The 25,154-nt window shown below is 33.9% G+C and overlaps 1 protein-coding gene and 2 pseudogenes across 1 annotated transcript; 1 reads left to right on the top strand and 2 right to left on the bottom strand.

Moving 5' to 3' along the window:
* Window positions 1-763: 763 nt before the first annotated feature.
* On the bottom strand, window positions 764-9,249 carry LOC115983231 (ATP synthase subunit O, mitochondrial-like). Its single transcript, XM_031105869.1, has 4 exons — window positions 9,049-9,249; window positions 3,109-3,159; window positions 1,922-2,165; window positions 764-930 (listed from the first exon to the last, which is right to left on the bottom strand). The coding sequence occupies exons 1-4, from the start codon at window positions 9,154-9,156 to the stop codon at window positions 779-781; spliced, it is 555 nt and encodes a 184-aa protein (XP_030961729.1). The 5' UTR covers window positions 9,157-9,249; the 3' UTR covers window positions 764-778.
* Window positions 9,250-14,367: 5,118 nt separating this feature from the next.
* LOC115984498 lies at window positions 14,368-19,261 on the bottom strand (annotated as a pseudogene).
* A 1,846-nt stretch (window positions 19,262-21,107) lies between these two features.
* Window positions 21,108-22,881, top strand: LOC115984027 (annotated as a pseudogene).
* The last annotated feature ends 2,273 nt before the right edge of the window (window positions 22,882-25,154 follow it).

Here is a 25,154-nt window from a genome sequence, read left to right as displayed (position 1 = left end):
AGTAGATTTAAGTCGAAGGAACGAAAAAAGAAGACTTACAATAACATAAGTAGTAGTAGAAAATGACATGTCAATTAAGGAAGTATCACAAACTGAAAGTATGACTTCAAATATAATAGAATGGCAGAAAAAGAATACATGTAGCCAATTCTAATTAGTCTATTGAGAATCCATAACCGACCCAAAATTTTGGAACCAAGGCTTGGTTGTTGTTGTTATAGTTGTTTTTGGGTTGAAATTCTTTCTAAGGAATATGGATTTTTACCTTCTCACCCCTTTCCCCAAAGACGCCATTATTTTTTGTTCATTTCATATATTTTTACATACTTCTTTGTTTTAATTGGCCCTCTACCTAATGCACTAAAATCTTGTGCATTTATCTATAGAACCTGGCTTTCAGAGCAACAATACTCATTGGGGATAAAACAAAGACCAGCAGCCTTATGAATATGATACACCACCACCACCCCAGCACCAAACAGCACAAGGGTATAACACCATCACCACCCCAGATACCATACATTACAAGGGCATTACAAGATTCTGAGATTCATATGGACTTCCCTTTTCTTTTCTTTCTTCTTCTTTTTCTTTTTTTTTTTTTTTTTTTTTTTTTTTTTTTTTTTTTTTTTTTTTTTTTGCCAATAAGTTCATATGGACTTCCCTTTTCTTTTTTGTGCAGAAAACAGAGAAGCTAAAAAGGCTAAGTACCCGATGGTAATTATGCTAGTTTTCTTGTGGTAATTATGCAAGGTATAAAACAGTGTTTTATATACTCCTAGTAATAGAAATGTTGCCATCCTAGGGAGGAACTTACAATGACGGTAGTCACAATAGCTTTGACTTCTCCCTTATATGCCATGGTCAAATCCCCAAATCTCTTGGCAATGCTGTCTATGTTCCTTAGCCTCCCATTCTCAGCCAACACAACTATAAGAAATTAAAAAGAATTAGACTAAATACAAGCATTAAAAGACTTTTATCCAAAAAGAATGCAATTAAGCAACAGGAAAAGGAAATTAAATAAAAATAAACCTGAGTAGCAATCAATCAAGAAAATTGATAATCTATTGAATATGATAAACCTCTCCATGGTCAGTGACACAGCATACATCATAGTATTTCAGTGTCAGAATCTTGCAAGAATATGCACTAAAATTATGCATCAACAATATCCACAAAATCAATAAAAGTTATTAAGCTCAACCACATAAAGAGAATACCAACAACACCCTTTTCCCCCATAACAACAATGGTAACTAAAGACAAGATATATGCAGCAGAGAAGTCACAAGCCCATTGCATTAAACCTTTCACTTGAAGTATCAAGTAAAAGACTTTCTTTTTTTGGCTGTACAAGTAAATGACTTTTTTAGATGTACCAATCAATGACACTGGAATAATGATGATGTATAAGGTGGCATTCCCAGACAAAAGCAAGTAAATATGGGGTTCGAACCCTATATATAGGATGATTAAGATAACAATAGATATGCATCAGTAAATGACTCCAGAATATAGGAAGTATACAAGAAGGAACTCCAGGTGAGGGGTTGAGGCTGGGGCAGAAGACAGCAAAATAGAAAAAAACCTAAAGCTCAGACCATCCTTTTTTTTTTGGTAAGAGAAATCTAGATTGCAAAAGCTACTTTATGCAAAACGAGACAAATAGTAGAAGGGCAAAAGAAAAAAGAGATAAATGAGCTTGATGAGTTTGACCAAAAATATCCTCAAATGTGTGACTATTTCTCTCACACCAAATACTCCACGCAAGAAAATGAAGAAATTAAGTTCACATGTTTAAATTGCCTACACCAGAAAAATAAATCAAATTCAAAAATCTAAATTACATATTGTTCATACAAACAGAAGAGATAAATCAAGTTCACTTTGCCAAAGAATAAAGTGCAGTTCATCATACCTAAGAAATTCTTTGTAATTTCTGAAAATTTAGCTCCACCTGCAATTTCCTGGATAGCCTTCACTCTGGTCTTTGCCGGGACAGAATGGTCCCTTGTGAACTGGGCAAAAGTAGGACTTCTCTTAATAGCCTCAACAAGGTCAAGAAGCTCAGTCTCAACCTTGTCCACAGAATTTGTTCTTACTGCTGCAATGTACAATGCAGACGCATAGTTTCCAGATCCCCCGAACAAAGCTAAAGGCACCTGCAATTTCATGAAGAGGCAGCATAAAACAATATCAAGTTATCAACAGGATGAGACCCTTGACGTGTGAAATACATGAACAGTTAAAAGATTTCAATTGTGTAAACCAAATTAAAATGTGTGCCACAACATTTTTTGATTTACGTCTGTGGCAGAAATTTGGAGCATGGAAACCTAAAACTTTTGCTTCTCTTTTTCTTTTCTTTTTTTGACAAAACAATGATTGTAGGTTACCTTATGCCACCTTTCACCTGACCATAAAGGAGGGGGGGTGGGCACTTTTCTTGGTTACCCAAGATAAGCTGCTTACCAAAAGGGGAGACGTGCTCATTTGCAATAAGGGACAGCAGAAAGACCATACACTTGCTTTTGAATATGCATACAAGTTTATACTTAAAAAATTCAATTTAGCACAAGCCAAGAGTGACATCTTCATCAATCTAATGTGCCAGCTAGCATTCCCAAATTAGAATAAATGGTTGGGCTCCAACATCAATAAACATGTGAAAACCCAGATATCAAGTACAAATGCAATTATTTTATAGATCCAGAACCATAATGCAGCTTATACTGTTTTCAATTTGAATTAACTTGAATATGTTTAAAGCAGGACAATTTCAATGGGGGAGGGGGAATTTGAACCCTAGACATCTCCGTTGGATCACCAAAAAGTGCCAATTGAGCTACAAGGCTCTTGGCATTTGATGCAAGACAAATTTATAAGACTGACATATATCTCCCCAAACAAATAAATAGTAAAGCATACAATCAGAAAATAGAAATTGAAAATTTACAACATAGTTTTGAGCCAGGATGAGGTCCTTCAAAATATTTATTTTCTTAAAATTCTACCTAATGAGTGTGCATGTTTGTGTAAAGACAAGATATGCATAGGATATCAGAAAGTACTCCTGAAATTGTTAAAGGCTAATAGATCAATTACCTTAACCCGCTCCTCCTTTTGCCCAGTGGCAGCGGCATAGTTCCTTGAGAACTGCTAGCAAAGAATGACAAGCAATTAGACAGAACACAAACAATGGAAAGAACAATTAAGCAAACAAAGGCATAATCTTTATTGAGCAGAACTGTCAAATTCATCAAGCAAGAACAATTTGCAAAACTATTTTACCATAGATGCTTCCTAACAACAATTTTTTTTTTTTTATAGGTAAGAAAGTAATATTATTAATAGAAAAGAATAAAAGATACACAGAGTTCACGGTAGTGAACAAAGAACAAAACTTTCCTAAAATTAACAATTTTCCTAATGGCAACCATTAACATAACTCTTTTTTTTTTCCTAACTAAATTAAAAAAATGAGACCTTTAGAATGTAACCATACATAATAAAGGTCAACAAAATGGGCCGTCAATGAATGATGTAATGTCTCGTATGGAGATTTCAGAGTAGAAATAGCAGCAATAAAAGAAAACAAGTTGTTACACTGCCCAATTCTGAAAAATTAAAAATGATTAAATACATTCCTGATTCTCAGATATTTCATGCAGTGAGTAAAGCAAGTGAATTTACAGCTGCTATCTTGGAATGTTAGGGGATTAAATAATCCTCAGAAGCGTGAGGTATGTAAAAATCTTCTTAAGGAGTGGAAGTGTGATATAGTTTGCTTTCAAGAAACTAAGCTGTCTTCTTTAAACTCTTTGGTTGTTCAAAGCCTTTGGGGTAGTCCGTTCCTAGATTGGGTTGTTCTAGATGCAGTCAATACAGCAGGGGGGGTGTTACTGGTTTGGGATAAGAGAGTTTTTGAAAAAGTGATTTGTGCTATTGGTCTGTTTTCTGTTAATGTGTTTTTGAAGGGGGTTGCAGATGATTTTGTATGGGCTTGTTCAGGAGTGTATGGGCCTAATGAGGATAGTCAGCAGGGTGCTCTGTGGGAAGAACTCTCAAGAATGCACTCCAGGTGGAATGCGCCTTGGTGTGATATTGGGGATTTCAATACCATCCAACATCCAAGTGAGAGATTTGGTTGTGAGGCTTTTAGTCCGGCTATGTTTGCTTTCTCAAACTTCATTAAGGCTAATTACCTTGTAGACTTACCCCTTGAAGGGGCTTCGTTTACTTGGTTTAGAGATTCGGGGTCAGTTTGTAGGTCAAGAATTGATAGAACCTTGGCATCGGTGGATTGGGTAGATCATTTTGGAAACGTGTTGCAAAGGGTACTCCCTCGTGTAGTTTCTGATCATTGCCCTCTTTTGGTGGTGGCGGGTAGTGTTAATAAAGGTCGGAGTGCCTTTAAGTTTGAGAGTATGTGGTTGAAAGAAGAGGGCTTTGTAGAGAGGGTTCGGCAATGGTGGAATGAGTATTGCTTTTCGGGTTCTCCTAGCTTTATTCTGACTCATAAATTAAAAGCTCTTAAAGAAGACTTGAAAAAGTGGAATAAGGAGGAGTTTGTGGATCTGGCCTTTAGGAAGAAATGTCTTTTATTTGAATTGCTAGGTTTGGATGCTAGGGAGGATTTGTCTGGTCTTTCTTAGGAGGATCATTCTCATCGTATTCAGATTTAAGGTGAAATTGCTAATCTTGCCTCTTTAGAGGAGATTTCTTGGAGACAAAAGTCCCAGATTTTATTTGTGAAGGAGGGGGACAATAATACTCACTTCTTTCATCGGGTTGCAAACTCTCATAGAAGAACTAATCATATTCGGGGTATAGAGGTAGATGGTGCCTTCTATGAGGATGAGGAAGAGGTGCGGTCTAAGGTGGTCAATTTCTATCAGAAGTTGTACACTAAGTCAAATACTTGGCGCCCTTCTATGGATGGATTAAAGTTTGCTAGAATTGAGGAGGATGAGCGGCTAGAATTAGAGAGGGATTTTTCTAAGAAGTGGTAAAGGTTCTACATGAGATGGAGGGTGATAAAGCCCTAGGTCCGGATGGTTTCACTATGGCTTTTTTTCAAAAATGCTGGAGTGTAGTGGAAATAGATGTCATGGCATTCTTTGATCACTTCCATAGGAGCTCAAAGTTTGAATGGTCTCTGAATGCTTCTTTCCTATCTCTGATTACCAAAAAATATAATGCCTTAAATATCAAAGATTTTAGGCCTATCAGCCTAGTGGGCAGTGTGTATAAGTTGTTGTCTAAGGTTCTAGCTAACAAATTGAGGCGGGTGCTGGATAAACTTATTTCGGAGTCACAGAATTCTTTTGTGGGTGGCATACAGATTTTGGATTTAGTGCTTATTGCTAATAAATGTTTAGACAGTAGACTGAAGTGTGGTACTCCGGGGGTGGTGTGTTAGTTAGACATTGAGAAAGCTTATAATCATGTGAATTGGGATGCTTTGTTTTATCTGTTGGAGAGGATGGGCTTTGGGGATAGATGGAGGAGATGGCTTAAGACTTGTGTCTCTACCATTCGATTCTCAATTCTAGTTAATGGATCTCCTGCTGGTTTCTTTGATAGCTCTAGAGGTCTCCCCTTCTCTTTCTTTTGATCATGGAGGTCTTAAGTCGTATCTTGAAGAAAACTGAGGATGGGGGTTTCATTCAGGGTTTTCTTGTGGGTACTGTTAATTCTACTGGTATCCGTGTTTCTCACCTTCTATTTGCTAATGATACCATTCTTTTCTGTGATGCCTCTAGAGAGCAGATTCTTTCTATTAGGCTGATTTTGACCTGTTTTCAAGCTTTTACTGGTTTGAAGGTGAATATGGGGAAAAGTGAAATTGTCCCTATTGGGGAGGTGCGTAACATTCAGTCTTTGGCTAATATCCTTCAGTGCAAGGTGGGAAGTTTGCCTATGATCTACTTGGGTATGCCTTTGGGTTCTTTGCACAAAACACCCTCTATTTGGAATCCGATCCTTGAGAGGATGGATAAGAAGCTTTCAAGCTAGAAGCGGCTTTATTTGTCAAAGGGTGGTAGACTCACCTTGCTAAAGAGTACCCTTTCGAGCCTTCCGACTTATTACCTTTCCCTTTTTACTATCTCTAAAGCTGTGGCGACTAGATTGGAACGCATTCAAAGGAACTTCCTGTGGGGTTCAACAGTTGAGTGCTTCAAATTTCCATTGGTGGCTTGGGAAAAGGTTTGCTTGCCACATGAGTTGGGTGGTTTGGGAGTTCGGAAGTTGGTGCCTTTTAATCAGGCCTTATTAGGGAAATGCCTTTGGAGGTATGGCCATGAAACCTCGCATTTGTGGCGTAGGGTCATTGCCTTGAAATATGGGGAAGGAAAAGGGGGTTGGTGCACTAGAGCTTGTAGTAGGGCTCATGGTTGTGGGTTATGGCGGAGTATTAGTGAAGGGTGGGAAACTTTCGCTAAGCATTTCTCTTTTGTGGTGGGAGACGGTTCTCGTATTCTTTTGTAGCATGATAAGTGGATTGGGGATGTTCCTCTCAAAATTCTGTATCCTTAGTTATTTTTGTGTTCAACTAATAAGGAGGCTTGCATTTTAGAGGTGTTAAGCCCTGCAGTGGGTGATAATGACAGAGTGTGGAGTTTAAGGTTTCATAGGGAATTCAATGATTGGGAGTTGGCGGCTTCTTACTCCTTTCTTCATTTCATCCAAACCCGAATTCCAAGGGGTGGAGGGTGTGACAGACTTTGTTGGGATCTTAATGGCAGTGGGAAGTTTGATACTCGGTCCTTTTATCATAAGATTCAAAATGCAGCTCCTTCCACTTTCCCTTGGAAGGGAATTTGGAAAGTTAAGGTTCCTAAAAGGGTGGCTTTTTTTATATGGACAGCAGCCCATAGTCAGATTCTAACTTTGGATAACCTTATGCTTCGTGGTCGCCCTTTGGCGAATCGTTGTTGTTTGTGTTGTAACAATGCGGTATCTGTGGATCACCTGTTACTTTTCTGTCCGATAGCTCATTCTTTATAGATGTATATGATTCAGTTGTTTGGGATCGAATGGGTCATGCCAGGTTCAGTTGTGGACTTATTATTTTGCTGGTATCATTGGCTTGGGAAGCATAGCTCGGATATTTGGGATTTGGTTCCAGGTTGTTTAATGTGGACTATTTAGACTGAACGGAATAGGCAGTCTTTTGAGGATAAGGGAAAAACTGTGGTTTAGTTATTAGAGTTTTGCCAGCAGACCCTCTTTAATTGGTCTCGATGTTGGGGTTACTCGGATAATTCTACCCTTTTGGATTTTCTTTCATCTATTAGAATAGATTAGGGGTTGCTTCTGTCTTTTTGTTTCTTCTTTTCCTTTGTTCACTACCGTGAACTCTTTGTGTTTCTCTTGCTATTCTTTTATCAATAATATTTCTTCTTAATTATCAAAGAAAAAAAAAAGAATATGCTTTCATATTGATATTTGACATATTCAGAAACCGAGAAGTCAACATAGCAATTCAGAGGGTTATGGTGTTGGGTCAGAGGTAGATCTCCTAGATTTTCTGGTCAGATTATTAATGGCTTAATTTTTGTGCTGCTTGTTTGTCTATTTTTAGTTTGAGTGTCCTTAGTATACTCCCTGTCTCGGGCTAACTTTACTTACTGATCCAAAGAAACATAACAATTCAGATAATGTCAGAAAAGAGAAGAATTCAGCTTCTTCAATCATAAATTCCTTTGCTAAAGACCTTAGAATTTAATTTTTTTTTTTTTTTTTAAAAACCCGCTTAGCACCTATTCTAATACCATTATCTTACCAGTCAAACTAAATTTCCCCCATCTTTCAGAACCTTAAACTTCAAAAGCAATACATACAAATTTCATTTCTCTTATCTTTTCCTTTACTTTCTCTATAACGAAACACAGTAAACTGCAGTTTCTCCATTACAAATACTTCAAAGAATTAAACCACTAATCTAATTCTGAAACCACAAACACACAATATAACAATTGCCTAATTTATCAATTCTCATCAATAACAAATTCATTAAAACTTAGCTCCATTTCACCATTTCAACCAACCCCCCAAAAAATAAAAATTTACCATTTCTCTGATTACATCAAAAGGCAGAACATCCAAATTTTATTCATTAAACCAAAAGTAGCCAATCAAAAACAAAAACTATAAATAATAATCAATATAACAATCGCCTAGTTTTTTTATTCTCATCAATAACAAATTCAATAAACCTTAGCTTCATTTCATTATTACCCCAAACAATTAAAAAACGCCATTTCGCTAATTACATCAAAAGGCAAAACACCCAACTTTCATTTCTGTAATCTTCGCCGTCACTTTCTCCATAACCAAACACGGTAAACCGCAGTTTCTCCATTACAAATCCTTCAAAGAATTCAACCAATAATCTAACTCTAAAACCACAACACACAATACAACAATCCCCTAATTTATCAATCCTCATCAATACAAATTCACTTAAACTTAGCTCCATTTCCCCATTTCAAACAACCCCCCAAAAAAATAAAATTTTACCATTTCACTGATTACATCAAAACACAGAACATCCAAATTTTTTATGCATTAAACTAAAAATAGCCAATCAAATCAAAAACTAAAATTAGTCAATCAATATAACAATCGCCTAATTTTTCTATTCTCATCAATAACAAAATCATTAAATCTTAGCTTCATTTCACCATTCAACCACCCCAAAAAATCATTAAAAAAATAAAATAAAAAAACCTATTTCTCTAATTACATCAAAAGGCAAAACACCCAACTTTCATTTCTCTCATCTCTCCCTAAAATTTCTCAACATCCAAACAGGGACCAAACCAAAACCACATTACAAATTCTCGAAATAATAACAATATAATCAGCTCAGCTCAAAGTCAAATCCTATCTTCGAAAAATCAAAACTTTATTCATTTCCCCAATCAAATTTCACAACTTTCCTCCGATTTTCTCGGAAACCAAACAAGCGCGTAACCAAATCAAAACCAGAGAAAATTAGCAAAACGAGACCGTTTTGGTTTAGAAATGAGAAAACACCTGAGAGTCGGCGAGAGCGAGCGCAGATCGGTGAGCTGAGAGGGAATCGGAGCGGAGAGCCTTTGTGAAGAGAGGGAGAGTCGATCTGATTCGTCCAGCCATTGCCATTTCTGCGATTAAACCCTAATTTCTCTGATTCCTTTTGGTTTTGTGAGTGAGAGAGAGAGAGTCTTAAAATCACTGAAGGATGAGTAGTGTGTCTGTGCTATGTCATTGTTTAAATCTTCACACGTGTGTGTGTAAATAAATTAGACGATAACTACATTTTCGGTTCTATATTTTTAGGCGATTCTCACTTTGGTTTCTAGATTTTATTTTTACCTCTTTTAGTCCTTATTTAGAAAAATGCTATCCATTTTAGTCCTTTCCGTCAGTGCCCTAACCGCAAAGTCCTAAGTGGCAAACGAAACTATGAAAATAATAATAATAAATTTTATTTTGACACTAAAAAATGCCACTTCAACATCTAAATTTTAAAAAAAAAAAAATTCTTTCTAAAAAAAATAAATAAAATTATTAATTTCAACTAAATAAAAAAAAATAAAGGGAAATGCTAACAAGTGCCATTGGGGCACTGATTAAGAATTCAGTTAAAGAAAGTTTCTATGGGAAAAAAAATTTATGTTTTAACAGTTTTTTTTATTTCCCATAAAAGTAATGTCAAAACTTTTCTGAAATGGATTATTAATGAGTACCCTTAGGGCACTCGTTAGCATGATCCAAAAATAAAAATAGAATTAAAAACCAAAAATCACATGAATTGAGATCTAAATGTGTCTTAAACAAGAACAAAAAGAACACAAACCCAAATTTAAGAACAAAAAGAACATTTTCCTTTATTTAAGATTTTCTCTTTTTCTTTTTCTTAGAAAACAAACAAAAAACACGAACCCAAAAAATTAAAATATAACCAACACAAGGGGTAGAGAAAATTAAAACATTTTCTCTTCTTCTTCTTTTTTTCTCCCTTTTTCTTTATCATTAAAAATTAAAACCCAAAAAAGTCAGAATTAAGTTAGAAAGAAGTGAGCACTAAAAGCTTAACTCTGCTGATACCTTTGCCTCTTTCTAATAGGCAAAGTACAAGTTTGACACAAGGGGCCTTAGGGTTACTTCTTTTTCTTCGTTCTTTCAAGATTCATTACATGCTCTATTTGTGTTTGTGTCTTTGTTTTTCTTCTTTCTTTTTAGATCAATGACTCTCTCTTTCTATCTCTCTCGGTGCTTGTTTCTTTTCAAATTTTGAATTTGTGATCTTTTGTTTATATTCAAATATCAGCAACTGATGGGTGTGGCCATATGTCTCAGCCATGGGGTTCAACCATGGGATTTGACCATGAGATAGAGAGAGCTGACGAGGCCCCAGCCAAGAAGCACCAAATTGGCCAGGCTCTCTCTTTCATCAACAACAGCACCCTTGATGATGACGAATCCACCATAGTCAATCGCTCTCCTTCCTCGACGTTCACTGCCACAAGCCACCATCAAGGTGGTATACTTGCTCTCTCCCTCCATCTCTAGTCTCTACTTTTCTTAGACTCACCCACTCAATCTCCCTTCTTCAATCTGTGATGGTGTGAGGGTTTGGGTTATTTGATGGTTAATATATCTGAGCTATGGTTGAAATGGTTTTAGGGTTTGGTTGTGATGGATTTGGGTTTAGTGGTGGTGGATCTAGGGAAGAAGAACAAGAAAAGGAATGGAGATTTTGGGTGTGGCTTGTTATGGGTCTTTGATGATTTTGTTGGGTTTGAGAAAATGGGGGCTTTGGGATTTATGAATTTGTATTTGAGCTTATTTTTTTGGGTTTTTGGTGTTTGTTTCCTAAGAAAATATAGGTTTATGGATTTGTTGGAGATTGGTTTGTTTATTGAGTTTATGGGTTTGATTTGTTGGAGAATTCGGTGTTGTATGGCAAATTAGTTATTCAATTATGGACTTTGTGAAAATCATGTGGATTAGTGATTTGCTGGAGAATTTGGTGTTGAATGGTTGTTTGTTGGTTTTTTTTTTTTTTTAATTTATGGGTTTGTGTTTTTGTTGTTTTTTTTTCAAAACACACTTAGATCTTAATTAATGTGATTTTTGGTTTTTAATTTTTCAATTTAGTTAAAATTAATAATTTTTTTTTTTTAATTTAGATGTTAGCGTGGCATTTTTTAATGCAAAAATAAAAAAATTTATTATTATTTTAATAGTTCCGTCTGCCACCTAGGACTTTGCCATTAGGGCATTAGAAAAAGGACTAAAATTGATGACATTGTTCTAAATAAGGACTAAAAACAGTAAAAATAAAATCTAGGAACCAAAGTGGAAATCACCTGAAAATGTGATTTTTGCCAATAAATTACTTTACTAAACTAGATGGGAATAAATACAATGTAATACATTCGGGTGCCCTAGTTGGTAAGATACCAGGCTAGCTAGCAAATTTCAGGACTTGGGTTCAAGCCTTAACACTAGTTGTGTATTGATACTCTTTAAATCTCATCTTCATCCTAAACGGTTCAAAAAATAATAAGTGAGTTTCTCACAGACTGGGAGTATAGGGTCTCGCTCGAGAGCAAATAAGGTGCCACTATGATCACAACTAGGTAGGTAAGCCATAGTGATCGCCCCCCTCTACTCCTAAAAATCCTAATAGGAACTTAAAAGGAACAAGAATACTCCATTCTCTTTTTTTCTTTAGTCATTTATTCATTTTTTTTTTCTTTACATTGAATTCTTTTATCATAACAAGTTTTTAAATAACGTATATTCTTAGAAAGTGGTGATTTGAGTCCTATGCTAACATAGTGAATTAAGTAAACAAGAACAAATTCATTAAACTCTGTCAATTTTACTTTTACCTTTTTCTCTTTCTACTTGTTTTTGTCTCGGATCAATGATCCATCACATTATCACCGCTGTGAATGCCATGTCAATGAGTCTTAAGATGGACACTCAACTAACAATGTCTAAATTCTATTAGAATTGTAGTCCTAAACTAGTTTTTATTTGGGAACAACTTATTTAGTTTTTTGCAGAAAATATGCTAAAGTGTGTATATTATATATATATATATATATATATTTGTTGATAAAATGATAAAGTATACTTGTACTTTGAAAAATTGAGAAATTATTTTTTTTTTAAAATGTGATTTTAAAAAACTACACATAAAAACTAAAAAGGGAGCTTGATAGTTCTAGCCAAACACACAAGAATTCATAAAATTAAAAACGACACCTTATTATTATTATTATTATTATTATTATTATTTCTAATTGACTCGTGTATTGGGTCAATTCCACAACAAATTAATGATTATAACCCAAGTGGATCTATTGAATTGCCAGATTCATTTTTATTTACAAGTTACAACAATGCAATAGGCTTGACAAAATTGGGGGTAAATTGCAATTATTTTGGGATAGTTGCACTTACAATCGTACACCCATTTACTTTTTATTTTAACCAACTAGATATCTATATTATCACATAACTGGCACCTCTTATGCCTCTACCGGTACTAATATTTTTATGGGTTGTGGCACTTCTTTAGACTTCTACTATTGCTAGTACTTTTACAAGTGTTAATTGTGACGAATTTGCAGGCTTATTGTACGTTTTGATACTGATTATTTCCTCAGCTTTTCAGTGGATCCCATACACTGTTTACGAGACTCACAAACCTCTTTTTTCACACAAACTTGACTCAAACCTCTTTTTCTACACAAACTTGACTCACAAACCTCTTTTTCACAAAAACTTTCATTAAAAATGGGTCTTATGGCACTATTCACATATTTAAAAATTATTTTATTACAGTGTTTTCAGTTTTTAGCAAAATAAGCGATATTCAAACACACTCTTAGAGTGTGAGTTAGGTAACGGCTCAAAGTTAATGAAGTATGATAGTTCCTTGAATATCAGTAGGTTGACGAGTCTCGAACGATGATGATCTTTGAGCTATTTCCTATAAAACAAGAACACTGGATTAGAGGAGACCGGTGGGGACCGGCCAAAAGTCCTCCGATGATGAAGTTAGTTACTTTTTTCTCTCTGTAAGGAAGGAGTATTTTCTTTAAACAAAATTGACTGAATGCCTTACCCTTCATCGGAGAATTCTTATATAGTGTGTGGAGAACGGTTATCTGTTTAATAACCGTTCCCAATGTCAAGGAGTCCGGAGAATTGTGGGTAACTTCCATAACCGCTATGGAAGTTACCTAGGTGGGACGGGCCGTTCCATGATGAACTCGTCCATCTTTTATTAAAGACAGACGAGATCATCTTGGACGGCTTGCCCTTTGCCCGAATGATGATGGGTAAGATTCCCATGGGATCTCGTCCGTCCGAAGACAGACAAGGTTAGTTAGGACGCTTGGAACGATCACTTCGCCTGTGGTTTGTCATAGCTTGTCTTTCCTTGGACGAGACATATGAACGAGTTACGAAGTTGGATGTTTTTTGTGACACCATCAAAGTACATTTGAATTTGTGCTGTACAAATCATCCTTTGGTGGACATGGAATGCAACAATAAAGAAAAGGAGGAGTTTGATCCTTTTCTTTGTTGTAATAATAATAATAATATTATTATTAGTAGAAATCGGGTATGATATAATGTTAAAGGTTATATATATATATATATATATATATACAAAAATATTAATTTCAAATTTCACTACACATTTTAGAAATTTCCACTAATTAAAGAGACCATGAAATATGAATAGAAGCATTTAGGTGAGTGATTCTTTAAGATAATAGCATGAAATTCTAACCTAATCAATAATGTTAATAATATAAAGTGAGAGAGAAAGATTGAATGGTCTGTATATTGATGTGTTTTAGGAGCTGTGGGCGTGACGGCGGTGACTCGCTTTTGACAATGACTACTGGATGAAGGCGAGGGCAGCGGAAGAACACCAGAGATATCAACAAGAACCAGAAAGTTGGAAGGGGAAGCATAAAATAGGAACACCGAGAATACAAAGGTTACATGGTTTAGCCTTATCGGCCTACATCCACGGCAGAATCCTTTAATGGCTACATCTTTATTATATAAGAGTGTAGTATAATAACCTATATTACAATGAACCCTAACATGAGTATATATAGGCGACTAAACCTTAGACTACTAGTACAAGTAGGATTGGGCTTGGGCCTATTACATTGGGCTAATATATGTCTAATATATATCTCTAACAAACAAAAAACTAATACCATATATACCTACGGAGATGTCAATCTGCAAAAAGAAAAAAAGAACACATTAATAAAAATCCTAAAATAATATACCAGTGGGCAGCTCCGGGAATGATTGAACCTCAAATTATGCAGATGTTGTTGTGGATGAAAGTTCCACATGAGGTGCAACGTCAGTCAATCTCGAAGGTCTTGGTGTGTCAGGCCCCCAAGTGTTGAAGACACTCTGGCTAGCTCTTGTAAGCAGTTCCACACACCTGACAGTCGAAAATCAACATCCTGTGTATGTCATTGTTGTGGTCACTACTCAACAAGCTTAAGCACGTTGCCAAAATAAATGTATATATAACTAGACTCATAACACACACTTTGCTCATGGAATAATACTATTTTTTTATTTATTTGTTTTTTGTTTAGTGTTTAATGTTTAAAAGTGATATATAAATAACCAAGTTTATTTTATTTTTTTTTTTAAGAAAGAGTTAAGGTAACGTTAAAAATAAGATAGTGTCCTAAGTTTTAGGTAAAATTGAGAAAATAAAACAAAAGGCCTAAAACTTAAGAATAGTAAATTACTCTTTTAACCAATACGTGTTTTTTAATTTAAAATTATTTAACTAAAAGATAAGAATGTTTTAGTAAGTAAAAAGTTGAAATCCAAACCGAGAATCTTGTTATTAATAATATAGATTGAAAAAAAATTAAAAAAAAAAAGCCTCGAAGAGCAATGTAACGTTTTGTAGAACTTTTTCCAACTTTTTTTTTTTTTCTAAATTTCTATCTCTCCACTCTTTCTGTTCCCTAATATATAGATAAAATATTTTGAATGAATCTATAAGAAAATGAAGAATGAGGTGTAGCATGTATTTGAAAAATGGATAATTGAAATTAAAAAGTGGTTTTTTGCTAGAAAAGTTAGATAAAATTTTGCAAATAGGTTGTCAATGCTCTAAACTAGCTAAGTTCCAAATGTAGGTTGTATCTCTAGTTATCTCTTTTTTTTTTTTTTTTTTCTTTATATATATATATATATATTTATATATATATCAAAGGAAGGTAATTTTGAGGACAAAATTTGGTTACAACTTACAATAAGAAGATAAAATGTGCTCACTTTATTATAATTTATAAAATTATAAAATTTCATATACAAACATAATTAAAATAAATAACCATTTATGACTATTATAATTAACAGATTTTCATATTTATATGCCAATTAGAAAAGAGAGATAAAATTATATTTTATTGATCATTTCTGTACATTATACGGGTTGCTAGCTAGTTAGTTTAAATTTGGTACTATAACATATCAGTTCCAGTTGACTTAATTAGAAAAGTTTTTTTATTGTTGAATAAGAAATATATGGTTAATTACATTAGGGACAAATTCAAGATTTCAAGCTAGCGGGGACCAGAGTATAAAGAGTAAAAAAAAAAAAAAAAAAAACTCCAAATAGATATCTATATAGTATTAAAAATTATAAATATACAAAATCGTTGTTTCTATATACATTAAGATGCAATCGTCTACCAACAAAGACAAAAACAAAATAATTTTTTTTTTTAAATACTAGGTTGGCTATGATTTTTTTTTTTTTTTGAAATTAGATCATTCACAGTGGTGGTGCTAAAAATTTTAGTTTTTAACAACTTAAAAAACTATTTAATCTATTTTACCACTCTACTTTACAATAGACATAATATCAAATGTTCTATTTCTTTTATCACTTCATTTAAAATAATATAAACAACTCATTAAAGTAATAAATGAAGATAGAGAATTTGAGTTTTTTAATTGAAGGAAAAAATATAATCTTAATAAAATATTGCATATTATTTTTAACAACTTGTTATAGTTAGCTGGTATTTATACCAGTTTACTGTAGTTGTAAAAAATTTTGTTTTAATTTCTCTAATAACACATGATTTTTTGGTTCTTTGGTTGTAAATTTTTTTTTTTTTACTAAAATACAATCACCATTGTAAATGTTTTTATTGTTTTGTTAAATTTTTGGGTTTAATAGTTGCTATTTGGATTAGGCTAATTAGTTTGATTGGGATAAAATGGTCTAAAGTTTTGGAAAGAGATCCAACTACAAAAATAAAAATATATAATAACTATAAATAAAAAAAATTGGCCTAGGGACGGCCCAAGCCCTTGGGTCCTCACTTGGGTCTACCCCTGAATTACATCATCGAATAGGCGTCATATGTTGAAATTTTATTAAAAAATTTTGGTAATATAACCAAGTTAAATTTGGATATTTTGTCCAACAAAATAATAATAATTCGATCTTGTAAGATTTAATTGTATTTACGTGGCTTTTTTTATATTCTAATGAGATATAGTTACTTTGCATATATCATATATAATAAAGGACCAATGACGACAATATTTTAAATTGAAAATAAAGGTCAAAAGTTCAATTTAAAATTTTCTTTCTTTAATTTTTTGTCACTTGTCAGGGACGTTTTTGCAACAAGGGCCGAAAATGTGAAAACGACCCAAATATCCCATTAGGTTCTTTAGAAGTGTTTATTTGTGGAGAATCAAGCCCAAAATTCACAATGTATAGAAAACAAAGGCTAATGGTGCTTTGACAAGAGAGAATCAAAACGCTAATAACAAAAGTGCTGAAAAAGCATAAAAACATGACAAGTCTGAAACTTCGACCCACAGTCACCGAAAAGAAGAAATTGAGAAAAGTTGTGAGGAAAAGAGAGAAGGTTCCCCTGTACCCATATTTTCACCCCTAAGATTCAGAATTGTGAGAATGTTTCCTAACTCAGTGGGTTTTGGCTCTCAAGTTTCGGCTCTATGGGGAATATGTGGTTCAACAGGTCTAAAATTTCGACCCACAGTCATCGAGAAAAGGAAATTAAGAGGTTGTGAGGAAGAGAGGGCAGGTTCCCCTGTACCCATATTTCCACCCCTAAGGTTCAGAATCATGAGAATGTTGATGGGTTTTTACTCTGAAGTTTCAGGTATGCGGGTAGAACACGATTAGTTCATTTTTGAATTGAAAATAGAGTTTTATATAGAGTTTGGGGTGTTGCTAATTACTGATTTCTGAGTAGTGGAAGATGTTTTTATCTCCTACGATTTTTTGTTTAAGGAAGAGTTTGGTAAGCTTTTTACATAATTTTGAAAAGGCGAAAAACACATTTTGGTCCCTACATTTTCGCACGATTCCTACTTTGGTCCCTAAATTTTATTTTCACCGCTTTTAGTCTCTGTTTAGAAAAACGCCTTCTGTTTTAGTCCTTTCCGTCAGTGCCGTTAGGGCACTGACCTACGTGGCAAACAGAATTATTAAAATAATAATAAATAATTTTATTTTGTCATTAAAAAATGCCAAGTCAGCATTTAAATTAAAAATAATAATTTATTAAATTTAACTAAATAAAAAAAAATAAAAAACAGAAATAAAAATAAAAAATCACACTAATTAAGATTAAAGTGTTCTTGAAACCCAGAACAACAAGAACTCATACACAAACCCAGAAATTAAAATTCAAAAATTAAAATTTGGGTTCAAAATATACATTTCTTGAAACTTTTTGTTTTCACGTTACTAATAGTCTAATACTACTAGACTCAGATAGTCTCAAGAAAAAGAGAAAATAAATAAAGAAAGGAACTAATTAAAGGGGTGAAAAACACCGTCATAATAAAATAGGTCAGACCAGCATTCATTCATGTCATTCAAAGCCACAAAGGAGGTTTTTTCAAAAAAAAAAAAAAAAAAGCCACAAAGGAGGCAGCTCGTTGAGATCGACAGGCAAACCACGCCACAAGGGACCTAGAAACGACGCCGTGGTGGAGCTCTCAGGGACATGATGTGTGGGTCCGGCGGAAGCGACAGTAATAGCAGAGGTGGAAGCTTGAGGTTCTCGCTTAACTTGATATGAGGAAGACGGGTTAGACTCGGTGGCGACACAGTTGATGTCTTTGAGAACGCCGGTGTATAAAAACTCGCCGAGTACGAGTCTGTTGGAGGAGGGAAGGTTGAGATCGAGAGGGAGAGGAAGCCCACCGCCGCTGCCTACGGTGGCCGGAACTGTTGGCGGAAAGTTCGTCTTAGCTTTGGCTCCACGGAGCGAACGAGTTGGCACCGTCGTAATCGAGTGCAGCTTCTTCGGGTGTATCGAATGTACCCAACCAAACCCTAGTTTTCTTCCATGGGTACTTAATTTTTTTTTTTTTGAATCTATATCTGGGTTTGCTTTTTAAAGTTTAAAGCATTACTGGGTTTGAATCTATGTTGTTGTCATGTACAGTGTGTGTTTGGGTTGTTTTTGCAGTTTATTTTGTCTTTCATGTGGCCCCGATTGGAACATTTCCAAACTTTCATGTGTATGTGATGATTTTGAAAATTTTAATTTTTGATTTTTAATTTCTGGGTTTGTGTATGTGTTCTTGTTGTTCTTGCTTAAGAACACTTTAATCTTAATTAATGTGATTTTTTATTTTTATTTCTGTTTTCTATTTTTTTATTTAGTTAAATTTAATAAATTATTTTTAAAAATTTAAATGCTGACTTGGCATTTTTTAATGACAAAATAAATTTTTTTATTATTATTTTAATAATTCTGTTTGCCTCGTAGGTCAGTGCCCTAACGGCACTGACGGAAAGGACTAAAACAGAAGGCGTTTTTCTAAACAGGGACTAAAAGCGGTAAAAATAAAATTTATGGACCAAAGTAGGAATCGTGCGAAAATGTAGGGACCAAAATGTGTTTTTCGCCTTTTGAAAATAAATAGGGTTTGCTCTAATTGGTTGCCTTTGGTCAAATATTTCAGATCATTGGAAGACTCACCTAAGTGAGGCCTAGTAGATAGAGTTGGTAAATGGGAACCAACTACGTTTTAAAGGTAAAGTGGGTTAGGGTAGAAACTTTAGGCCACATGTCATCCAGAGCATAAAAACTATTTTGGGGTGGAAATTTTGAATACAAGACCTCTTCCATGAGCTTGAGGTACTACCGGTGTCCCTTACCCACTTAGTAGCACGCATGAGCTAGGTTCATGCAAAATGTCCGAAAGGAACCAACCCATACTCTCTAAACCGCACATCCTCAATTTCTCACATAAGTCACATGAGCTTAGACCATGTTTAAAAGAATAAAATAAAATATAATACATGAATTGAGCTCACAATGAAGTCGGGCTTGATTGATTCGAGCTTATAGAAAATGTGTCGCGAAAATAAGTATCAACACCACTTATATTACTTATGCAAGCACTTACGTAAGTTTTGTGTTTCTTATTACTGGTTAAGTATCACGAGTGACGTTTAAACTTGATTCCTTTTCTACACCCTTATTTTAGTTTAGTTCAGAGCATTTCCAATAGATTAGCTATATTTATTTTTTGAAGAGAAAACTCTACTGTTCACACTCCAACAGATTTTCTAAATGCAAAATTTTTCCAAATATTTTTTGAAATTGCTACAGTGCTTCTCTATCTAGAGAAGCACTGTAGCAACTCCAAATGAATTTTTCTACTTAAAAAATTCATACATCTCAATAAAAAAAAATTCTTTCTCTTCTCTCACAGCTACAAACATAACAATCTTTCTCTCAAACATCTCTAAAATCAAGCATAATCAGATTATCAGAATACAAACTCAAAAACACAATTTTAAAATTAATCCAAAAAAAAAAAAAAAAAATAGAAGACAGAAGTCATCTGACCCATCTAGACTACATTGCGTGGGGACGAAGATGGGCGATGGCATAGTGACCCATCTCTCTTGTTCTTTCTCTCTATACCTCTTTTCTTTTTTTTTTTTTCTTTTTTTCTTATTGCAAAGAGAGCTAGTGAATGTTCTAGAATCAAGTTAAAAAAAAGAAAAAAAAAAAGAAAAAGAAAAGAGAGAGCTGGGGAAAAAAAGAGAGAATGAGAGCTCGTTGGAATGTTCTTGAATGAAAGAGAAAAAGAAAATAAAAGAAGGGGGGATAGAGATAATGGACATGTATGTAGGGGAGAAAAAAGAAAAGAAAAGAAAAGAAATGTATGGATGAAAGTGAGATGAAAGAAAAGAAAAATAAAAAAAAATTCTAATTGAGAAACGCTATCTTAATATTTTTACAATAAATTTTATATAATAGATTGTTATTAGTTAATATTGGTAAGCAAAAAAATAATTCCAGTGGTGGGTTAAAATTAAAACTAATAACAACTTTCTTCATAAATTTTGTTGTTGAAAATATTGCAAAAAATGCTGTGAATATAACATTTCTCATTAAAAAATATAGTTGTTAAAAAAAGAATAAATAATGAAAAAGAAAATAATATTTAAATGAGATAGAGAAAGGATAGATAATTTATTGGAAGACGAATTTGAAAAAGTAGGTAACTAAAAAGTAAATATCATTTTTCACTGTCCAAATAGTACAAAAATATGGAGAAACTGTTGGTAATGCCCTTAGACCAGACTCTAATGTTTCTAACTTTCATATTACCGGTCTTACCTTTCTTCTTCTTCCTCTCTATTTTTGTTTTTGTTTATTTATTTTTTTTAAAATACATTAGAATTTTAACTTATAACATCTATTTAGGTTCTTGTTATCAAGTTAAGTGTGCGTATGGCTCCAAATTAAAAAGTTAGCTTATTTTACTATTTAATTTATTTTTACTATTATTTTTACTACTATTCATGCGCCTCACTATACTACTTCAGCTAACTTTTACCTTAATTTACAGTACTTTTAATAAAAAGTTTACAGTTTCAACAAAATAAGCAGATTCTAAACAGACTCTAAGATATCAACTAATTTTTGGTGCAAATTATTTTAACAAAAAAGAAAACCCATATATTTTATTTGACTACCAAAAATTTTATCAATTGATCTCACAGGAACTCAATTGGTAATGAAATTTTATTTGATTACCAGCTCGTATTATATATAGTATCTGTCCCCAGACAAAGCCAAAAGCAGTAGCCCCCCAAAGAGCAGGAAATTGAGAATGGAAGCTACACACAACACTATTAGTGTCTTAGTGCTCCCATGGTTAGCTCATGGCCATATATCACCCTTCCTAGAGCTAGCCAAGAAGCTAACAACTAGAAACTTTCATATTTATTTTTGTACTACACCTATAAACCTTGGCCCCATCAAACAACAACTATCTGAAAAGGATTCACTGTCAATAGAACTTGTAGAACTCCATCTTCCATCCTTACCCAAGCTTCCACCACACTACCACACAACCAATGGCTTGCCACCCCATCTCATGCCCACACTCAAAAAGGCCATGGACATGGCTAGCCCAAACATCACCACCATTGTAAAGCAATTAAAGCCTGATTTGGTTATTTATGATTTTCTTCAGATATTGGCACCGTCACTAGCTCGGTCACAAAATATTCCAGCCACTGAGTTCTTGGCCCTGAGTGCTTCAATGACATCTTTTTTTATGCACCTTGCCTACAACCCTGGTGTTGAATATCTTTCTCCAGAAATTTATCTTCGGGATTATGAGGTTCGTAAGTTCGCAAATGATACTAACAATGGGGATTGAATACTAGAATGCTTCCAACAATCTTCTGAAATCATTTTGATCAAAACTTTTCGAGAAATCGAGGCGAAGTATATTGATTATCTCTCTGTTTTAGTGAAGAAGAAGATTGTGCCGGTTGGTCCACTTGTTCAAGACCCCGTTGAAAAAGATGAGAAAAAGGAAATCATAGAGTGGCTAAATGGCAAGGAACCATCATCAGCTGTGTTTGTTTCATTTGGCAGCAAGTATTTTTTGTCAAAGGAGGAAATGCAAGAGATAGCTTATGGGGTAGAGCTCAGCATGGTAAACTTCATATGGGTAGTGAGATTCCCTCAAGGTGAGAAAGTCAATCTTCAAATGGCACTTCCAAAAGGTTTTCTTGATAGCATTGGAGATAGGGGAATGGTTGTGGAGGGATGGGCACCACAAAAAACGATTTTAAAGCACTCTAGCATTGGTGGGTTTGTGAGTCATTGTGGATGGAGTTCTGTGATGGAGAGCATGAAGTTTGGGGTTCCAATTATAGCCATGCCCATGCATCTTGATCAGCCAGTGAATGCTAGGCTGGTGGAGGCGTTAGGTGCAGGTGTAGAAGTGAAGAGAGACACGAATGGGAGGCTTGAAAGAGAAGAGGTGGCAAAGGTGATCAGGAAGGTACTTGTGGAGAAAACTCCAAAGAGGAAGGCAAAAGAATTGAGGGAGAACATGGAAAATAAGGGAGATAAAGAGATTGAAGGAGTGGTGCAGGAGCTGCTGCGACTTTGCAGCAAAAAGAATAAGCAATGGTAGGAAGTCACAGCACACAAACAATAAAAAAAGCTGGCTCAACTTTGTACATAGTACTCAATTTTATTTTTATTTTTATTTTTATTCTGTATTAAAAAAGTGGGTTCTTTTGTTGCTTCATCTCTAGTTTGTCTTTTATATATATATATATATATATATATGGGTGTGTGTGTGTGTTTTGCCTTGAAAAACAAAATCTGAATATTTAAGGCCTATTTGATTTGATCTAACCCAAAACTCAGTTCTCATTTCTCAGTTTTCATGATTCAAACTCAATTTTTATGATAAAGTGATGGAGCCCACACAGTCAGAACGGTAACAAGAACAAGAACCAAGAAAAACAATACCCTGTTTCTCAAAAAAAAAGAAAAAAGAAAAAGAAAAACAATACCCATATGCCCAGCCGAAGCTCAACTACAAGCTTAAATAAGAATCACAATACCCACATATTTTCAGAAATGAAATCGAGAGAGAAAGCATACAAATTCAAAAATTGCATAGAGCATCTCTGTGCAAGTGTGGGGATATAGAGAGAGATTGTGGTCACTTGGGCTAAGATTTCCAAAAATGAAGCAGATGAGAGAGATTAGAAACCCAAAGATCACGAAGTCCTTCACGGAATGATTCACACACAAGGATTGCTTCGGCTTCTCTCACCTCCAATTAAATTTCACAACTTTCCTCCGATTTTCTCGGAAACCAAACAAGCGCGTAACCAAATCAAAACCAGAGCAAATTAGCAAAATACGAGACCGTTTTGGTTTAGAGATGAAGAAAGCACCTGAGAGTCGGTGAGAGCGAGCGCGGACCGGTGAGCTGAGAGGGAATCGGAGCGGGGATCCTTTGTGAAGAGAGGGAGAGTCGATCTTATTCGTCTAGCCATTGCCATTTCTGCGATTAAACCCTAATTTCTCTGATTCCTTTTGGTTTTGTGAGAGAGAGAGAGAGTCTTAAAATCGCTGAGGTTTGAGTAATGTGTCTGTGCCATGTCACTGCTTAAATTTTGGAATTGGTTTTGGTAAGTGCATCTTCTGCACCGGTAAAACGTGACATATTTTTAAAAGGGGATATATGTTATAGTCTCAATTAGTCAAGTGTTACTAAACTAAGCTTTTTTTTAAGAAACTATTAAATTTAAGCTTGACCCTTAAATTTTGGTGTGTATAAATAAATCATATACTATTATAGAATGAAAGTTGGGTTTATAAGTTGTAGTTGTGAGAAGTGACTGTACTAAATTGTAGAAATTTTTTTAAACTTTTAAAAAGTAAATAAAATTTTTCTGTATTTATTTTCTTCTCCTATAATTTCTAAATTGATAAAAATCTAAATTTGATTATAATTCAAACTCTTCATCTAATCCTTTTATTATTAAAATTTATAACTTATAAATTGATAAATTTTTTTAATTTGATTACCATTCAAACTCTTTATCTAATCTTATTTTTTTTAATTTTAAAAAACAAAAAACAGCAACAATCTTCATCTATTCTTTTTTTTTTAAAATTTAAATTTCACATGAGACTTTTTTTTTTAGATAATTATTGTTCATACTATTATAACAAAAATGTTTTTGGATAAAGTTAAAAAAAAAAAAAATTTGTAAATAAGGTAATAAATATTTGAGTTTAAAGTAAACACCTTCTCTTTCTTTTCCCAAAAAAAAAAAAGTATCTATATATAATAAATGTTTGTTCTTCTAAAAAAAAAAATTTTGTTTGTTTGTTTGTTTTTTTTTTTTTTTTTTTTTTGTTATAAAAGAAAAGTTTCCTTTTTTCCATTTAAAAAAATGTTTTCGTTTTCTTTCTATTCATATGACCTTTTTTTTTTTTTTTCCACTTTTTATGGAATTTATGAGATAGCAACAAACAAATTGATTAGAAATCTTAATTCCAATAGGATTTAAATTCTATATCAAATGAAACTCTACTTATATTATATATATATATATATATATTCTTCTTTTTTCCCCCTAGCTTAGTCTTTTTTGACAAAAAGGAAATACAGAATCACAGATAAACCAACACCTATATACAGAGCAAACCATCACAGTTAAGTTAGCAACTGGCTAAAACAACAGAAATGGATGACAACCTTACAGTCATATTACTACCATATACAGACTAGTATATTGCAGACCACAAAAAACAGGTAAATTACAAAACAGCATCTTCATTGGCGACTTGCACGCGCGGGCTGTGTCGAATCCCATTGAATCCAAAAAAAAAAAGACAGGTTAGCAAATATGTAGGGCATGTATCATAAAAGATCTCTCTATCCCTTTGAGAAGCTCCCTGCTTTGCCAATCTGTCTGAACAAAAAATTTGCTTCTCGCCAGATGCGACTTACATTCACTTGTTATGTTCTAGTTAGGATAGACCTGCAATCCAAAATAAGAATAGTTAAACAAGGTGGAAAGGTTTTTTTTTTTTTTTGACAAAATATTATTAATAAGACGTGGAAAAGCCATGTGACTATTACTGACTGCAAATGTGCACCTGCACCAAGAAAATCCGATGTTAAAACCATTCCTTTATTCATAAACACAACAAGTATCTACATATTTTTGTATATACTTGAACAATTTTAATGATCAAGTTGCACATGGTGATAAAACT

The sequence above is a fragment of the Quercus lobata genome, chromosome 4, assembly GCF_001633185.2.
Source record: "Quercus lobata isolate SW786 chromosome 4, ValleyOak3.0 Primary Assembly, whole genome shotgun sequence".
NCBI lineage: Eukaryota > Viridiplantae > Streptophyta > Magnoliopsida > Fagales > Fagaceae > Quercus > Quercus lobata.
The sequence above is the reverse complement of the archived record's forward strand: the minus strand, read 5'-3'. Positions and strand labels throughout refer to the sequence as shown.